This window comes from Rhododendron vialii, chromosome 5a (genome assembly GCF_030253575.1).
Source record: "Rhododendron vialii isolate Sample 1 chromosome 5a, ASM3025357v1".
NCBI classification, from domain to species: Eukaryota; Viridiplantae; Streptophyta; class Magnoliopsida; order Ericales; family Ericaceae; genus Rhododendron; species Rhododendron vialii.
Window position 1 is genome coordinate 26,050,125 of NC_080561.1, and position 6,496 is coordinate 26,056,620.

The window sequence follows — 6,496 nt, forward strand, 5'->3', positions numbered from 1 at the left end:
TTGAGCACCTACACGATAATGATCTCCACCACACTTATAACTGTAATGACGTATTGATCTCATATTGAGTTGCACAAAAGTAATTGGAAAGTATATCAGTAATAAAGCTAGGTAGAAACATGTATGAGTCAAGGAAAATATGCTCAAGTATCATGAAATAGAATAAATAGATAACTTACATGGTGTTTCTTGCATATTTAGAGAGACATCTTGATTGGCCAAGACAAAATGAGGGTCCGAGCTACTACTTTTATCCTTGTGTGGGTACATGCAGCTATTGTGTCCAACACGGTGGCAAACACTACATTTACGGGTCTTTTTCGCGATCTCAAATGCTGAAGGATGTGGTAGAGGAATCTCTCTTTCTTTTCTTTGAACCCAATGGGCGTCCTTTGTGGGGATGAATGTTAGGTTCAAGAGTCAACGGAATTTCACCGTCAACAAGTTTAGCAATTCGCATGTGGCTATCTTCTTTTTGAGCAAGAGGCATTTGTTTGTATTTATCATGGAACCTCTTGAGAAGACTTGCAATTTCACTCCCATTTGTGTCTACTCCACCATCCATATCAATAAAGGATCTATCAATTCTCCATTGTGGATGTATATCATCAAGTAGCAAAGTTCCATCTTTCTTATCTCTCATCATGTGTGCACAAGGTAGACCCATGGTTCTGGAAAAATGGCCAGTACAAAGACCCAAGACATAATCTATCCAAGCCAATTCACATTGCTTGAAAAGCTCTCCAAGTGCAAAGAAGGAAACATGACTAACAAGTTCTTTTAACATAGGAATTTGAAATTTATGGGTAACGCGAAGCTTTTCACTAGCAATCTTCGTCTTGATTTCATTGTATTGATAGTCAATTGCAAGACAAATTTTTTCCCTTACCTCCGGAAATTACCTGTGGAAACTGTCAAATATCTTTTGAGCATTGAATGTGCACCTTCAACCCTTGAAGTGACACGATGCCCAAAGTGTGGATGTTTTCCTATTCATGCATTTACAAATCTCTCTTTGAAAGGGAGCCAAGTATTCTTGAGATAATTGATAACATATTCCTTCTCCTTGTATTGAACTTCAAGTAGATGCCAAGCTTCATGAAAGGAAGATTCATCAACCGACTCAATCACATTAGTCCAAGTTGATAAAAAAGTCTCCCAATCTTTTCCACTTTCAAATTGTGACTTGCATTTCGATAAAACATTTTTTTCAATGTGCCACACACATAAAACATGAGCAGTTCTTGGGAAAACAAGTTGAATAGCATTCATTAGTGCTAATTCTCTATCTGATAAAATCACCAAAGGTTGTTGGTCATGACCCAAAAGTTTTTTGAATCTTTCCAATGCCCACACATAATCTCCTTCTTCCTCTTTTTGCATGAAGGCAAAACAAGAATAAAATGATCCATTAAAACTTGAAACTCCCACTATATCAAGCAATGGCATCTTATATTTGTTTGTCTTATATGTGCAATCCATTGCAAAGACATATGGATAACTCTTGGTTAGTGCAATTGAAGAAGGATGTGCAAAAAACAAATGAGTCAAATGGACGTCTCTATCACGTTCTACGTCGAAAGAAAAATCCCATTTACCCAATTCATCAAATAATGCTTGAACCATTGTACGACATGTTAAAACTTCTTTTGTAATTGCATTTTTTGCATTATACACTGTCCTTGCTATTCTTTACAACTTGGATCACTCAGCCGCAAAGAAGAAAGAACTTGTCAAGGTGGTATACCGGCCAACATCATTTGTCTTATGCTTAACATATCTTCTTGTGAAAAACAACGACAATAGGTATGTCCGGACATATCACTTGACAATCCATGATTATGAGATGCATTTTTAATCTCCACTTTCCAACTCTCACCAACTTTCTTTTTTCCCTTTATCTGGAAAAGACAACCTATAAGGCGAGACACCGATATTTTTTTCCTTTCATCCAATGAAACACTAGTGCCACGAGCTCGATATTTCCCACCTCTATCATAACCAATATCAACATAACGACCTGGTTTCGATCTCCTGATTGTTGTGACATAGCCTTCCATTAATCCCACCTTACGGACCCTATCAAGGAGCTCTTCTCGAGTTGAAAAATTCTCGGTTAACAATGATTTTAGCCCATTAGACTCGACATTGTCCACTTTGGTCATTTCATTTTCTATGTCACCACCTATTAAAGTACGAATCCACAAAGTGGATATTCAATGTTAGAGTTCTAATGTTATCATATGAATAAGAAATTAACCTAAGCAAATTAGTAGGTATAAAAAATTGAAGTAGTCAAATTATAATATGAATATGGGGTCCTGATAATAGGTATAAAAAATTGACTTAATCAAACTATAGTCCAAAACCAAGTTAGTAGGTGGGGACCAAACCAGTCGTATATAAATGAGGTGCAAAATACCCATCGTGTTTCCAGAAACAAAAAGAACCCAGAATAAGTTAGAACTTGGGAAAATTTCACAAGTAAAATTCCTCTATTATAGCATAAGCCGAAAAAGAATAAATTTAATAATAAAAAAAAAGCCCTAGATCTAGAACCCAAACATAAATGAAGGGATATTACCAAAATCAGTTGTAGAGTTGAATGATTTGTACATCTCTGATATTTCTTCAATGTTACTTGTGGCGGTGAGATTTATTATATCATTCAGTTCAGAGAAATCTTCATGTGTAAATTCCATGGTTTGTGGCAAGTCACATAGTTTTTCACCATCATCATCCATTGTTGAACTTGCAAACAAGAGACTGACTCAGAAAGAGAATAGACAATAAATTGGAAGGGGATGAAGAAGGAAAATGGTCACCGGTGAAGATGGATCGACACTTACCTGGTAGAATAAGAAAGAATAGTGGATGTGCACTAGCTGGAATAGGATCAATGAGTACCCTTCTTTGTCGATGCAACCTCACTGGAGATTGCAAGCTATCCAAACCTCTCTCCTCCTTTGCTGCCCTTGAAAAAGGGGATTCCCCATATTCGATTGGGATTTCAATCTCGATGGAAAAGGAGTGAAAATGTGTTTTTTTGTAGCAGGAGAGAAATGGGCAAGTCAGTCATTTGGCAAGTGAGAGAAAGTAGGCATCATAAAGAATAAGGGTATTTTAGTAACTTCACTCAATAAAAACAAAAAGGGGAGTGGCATTAACAATTTAGGGTGTGGCAAAATAAGCTCTCTTCAAATAAGATCCATATTTCATATTTTTAGATTTTAGTAAATCTATTATTTTTGAGTTTAAAATTATTTTCTTAAAAAAATAAGGACTTATTTCCCATTCTGAAAGACTGGAACGGGATGTGAGAGAGAGGCCGAGAGAGATTGCCCCTCATAATTTTGCTCCTGTTGAGTAGTGGTCCAGTGGCGTACTAAAATCTGGAAAAACTTTTAGGGAGTACTTTCGTAATTTACTCTTCGCATTTATCATTTTCGGTAGACCCTTGAGTGTGTACAAACATGCAGGTACTGAGCCAAGTCAGAATCTGCAAATGCACAGGCGCGTGACCCCCACTCTTGACAACCCACGAGGTTGTCTCTAGCATTTGCCATTAAAAAATAGTTAATTCAGGAACTATCAAGAGAGAGAGGTTAGTCTTCAAGACTAACAGAATATTATTGAAGTATTTCCCACAACCCTTTACAATAGTATATCTCTGATTTTTCTGAATAATCTGAAACTAGGAACTGAGGTTGCTATTTGTAGACGAAAGCTTAGGGGCTAAACTTGAAATACATGATATATGAGGGACCAAACCGCAGTAGTGCAATTAATGCACCCCCGCTCCTCGTTTATCATTTCCACCGCCAAGTTTTTGGCCGAAATGGCCATAATCTATAATCAAATTGGAAGAATACCCAAATGTTTTGTAAAAATAGGCCATCGCTCCTTTTCAAAAGGCGTTATAGTGGTTAGGTGACATGTGGCCGCCACGTAGGTAGCACCTTTTTAAGATGAGCTATAATTTTAACCCTAATAGCTCCTTTTGAAAAGGAGCTATATTTCTAACCCTAAAAAACCCTAATAGCTCCTTTTTAAAAGGAGCTATATTTCTAACCCTAAAAACACATTCTTGAAATACGTTATGTTATCCCAATTTTTTTTTTAACACAATGTAATATTCCAAAAGATATTAAATAGACTGGCCATAAAGATATTAAAAATTTTCACGATTGTGTTAAAAAAAAAATTAGAACTACTATTAATTTGGAAAAGATTGGATATAAAAGAGTTGAGTAATATGATAAAGAAATTTCCAAATTAACTTCCCCAAGAAATGAGAGAAGAAAAGCCTGAATTGGTGATTTGAATGTGGCACATAGTTAGAGGGAGGAGTGGTTGATTATTAGTTGTTTGTTGATTATGTAATTTGTTTACAAATATGTATGGTGGGATGTACTAGCTAGTCTGAGAGAGAAACCCCAGAGAGAGGGAGAAGAGTTAAAGAGAGAAACCCACTACATGGGTTTGTTCTACAAGAGTGACATTTTGTTGTAGTATGATTGTTTGCGAGTATTATTAATTCTCTCTTCCACGATCACCAAGTGAATGAATTTGTTTTCTCTTAAACTTCACCTAAGTACTCCCTCCGTCCTAATTTATTTGTCACAATTCTATTTTAACTGAATAAAAAAACTAGTTATATCTTTAAATTGGTAATAAATTTTATATTCAATATGGATCTTATTTGATAGATCTTAATTTGTTCTATAATACAATGCTTTCAAAATCACCTAAAATATTATAAATTACAAAATATAATCAATTGAAAAGTGGCACGAACTCCCAAAAGTGACAATTAAATTGGGACGGAGGTAGTACTTAACTTACTGAACAAATTCAACTAGTGAAACACGTCCGGATAAATAATTGATTAATATAAAAGACTTGTTGAGTACAAATTTTTTATATAAAAACATCATTTCACATGACATGTAATTTGAATTTCATTTTCCGCATCTTCTCTTGTTGTGACCTTGTTGACCACACTTTGAGCACGTCTGTGGCGGTTGGTGCTCAATCAAATCATCCATCTCATTTTGGATTCGATTCACTTTCGGGCGGCCTCGGCCTCAGAGACATTCTTTGTCTAGAAGAATTCTTGGCCCATTGTACAGCTGCCAGTAGGCTTGGTCAGGCAGTGGCTTGAATGAGGGAGATCCAAACATAGCAATTGTTGTGTCGACCGTCCAATATTTGCCAAAGTAATCAAGAGGGTCAATATGCATTTTGTTGCAAACCGCAATAACGTGCGAACAGGGTATTTTCCACAACTAAATCTTATTGCAAGTGCACGTCTTGTTAGTCAAGTCAACTGTGTGTTTGTTATTTCCTTTGTATAGGCTTGTTCGATTGATTGGTGTATGTATCTCGAACAAGCTCGCGGCCTGGTTGAACACAATGACATCGTGTCCCACTACGTTTTCCCTCCAATGATCGTACTTTTTCTTTGCATATAAGTTAATTTGGAAATTTCTATATCATATCACTCAACTCTTTTATATCCAATCTTTTCCAAATTAATAGTAATTCTAATTATTTTTCACACAATCGTTAATTTTTTTAATATCTTTATGGCCAATCTATTTAATAACTTTTGGAATATTACACTGTGTTAAAAAAATTGAGATAACATAACGTATTTCAAGAATGTGTTTTTAGGGTTAGAAATATAACTCCTTTTGAAAAGGAGCTATTAGGGTGTTTTAGGGTTAGAAATATAGCTCCTTTTCAGAAGGAGCTATTAGGGTTAGAAATATATAGGGTTTTTTACGGTTATAAATATAGCTCCTTTTCAGAAGAAGCTATTAGGATTAGAAATATAGCTCCTTTTCAAAAGGAGCTATTAGGATTTTTTAGGATTAGAAATATAGCTCTTTTTCAGAAGGAGCTATTAGAGCAACCACAGTGGTATAATCAAAACTAAAATATTGCTAAAATTAGCAACGTTTGCTCAAAAAAGAGCTCACAGTGAAATAATCAGATTTATCAACCTCTTAGCAACTCATCAAATTTTAGCTATTGGATAATTAAAACTAGCAACTTTCTGCCAATAATCAAATTTAGTTGTCTCTATATGTCCTCAATCAAGTATACCATCATTACACAAAAACATTCTCTCTCTTTCATTTTCAATATATTTCTAAGAAAAATACTTTTAAAAAAAGTTTTTACTTTTTTTTTTCAAAACTTTTTTTTTTTTGCAAAAATAGTTTTTTTTTTCCCAAAAACTGTTCTTTTTTAATAAATAAAAAACTTTTTTTCAAAAACTTTTTTTTTATTCAAGAACTTTTTTTTTAACTTTTTCCCCAAAACTGTTTTTTTTAAATCAAAGTTTTCAAAAAAATATTCTCTTTTTCTAATAATCTATTTTTATTAGTTTGAAACCTATTTTTAAAAAATTATTTTCTCTATTCACAATTTTTAAATTTTTATAAATTGAAAATGTGATGTGGCAAGTTTTAGTTATTCAAATTTGATT

At 34.3% G+C, this 6,496-nt stretch overlaps 2 protein-coding genes across 2 annotated transcripts; both read right to left on the reverse strand.

Moving 5' to 3' along the window:
* Positions 1-328: 328 nt before the first annotated feature.
* Positions 329-1,626, reverse strand: LOC131327738 (protein FAR1-RELATED SEQUENCE 5-like). Its single transcript, XM_058360874.1, has 3 exons — positions 1,006-1,626; positions 903-911; positions 329-838 (listed from the first exon to the last, which is right to left on the reverse strand). The coding sequence occupies exons 1-3, from the start codon at positions 1,624-1,626 to the stop codon at positions 329-331; spliced, it is 1,140 nt and encodes a 379-aa protein (XP_058216857.1).
* A 70-nt stretch (positions 1,627-1,696) lies between these two features.
* Positions 1,697-3,002, reverse strand: LOC131326567 (uncharacterized). The gene is made up of 2 exons (XM_058359394.1): positions 2,585-3,002; positions 1,697-2,185 (listed from the first exon to the last, which is right to left on the reverse strand). Exons 1-2 carry the CDS (start codon positions 2,742-2,744, stop codon positions 1,734-1,736), a joined length of 612 nt encoding a protein of 203 aa, XP_058215377.1. The 5' UTR covers positions 2,745-3,002; the 3' UTR covers positions 1,697-1,733.
* Between the last annotated feature and the right edge of the window lie 3,494 nt (positions 3,003-6,496).

Excerpts from the sequence above, each read along its gene's own strand:
- LOC131327738 (XM_058360874.1), bottom strand. The coding sequence starts at position 1,626 with ATGGTTCAAGCATTATTTGATGAATTGGGTAAATGGGATTTTTCTTTC.
- LOC131326567 (XM_058359394.1), bottom strand. The coding sequence starts at position 2,744 with ATGGATGATGATGGTGAAAAACTATGTGACTTGCCACAAACCATGGAA. Across the intron at positions 2,186-2,584 it reads CAACTCTACAACTGATTTTG|GTGGTGACATAGAAAATGAA; the intron begins GTAATATCCCTT and ends GTACTTTAATAG.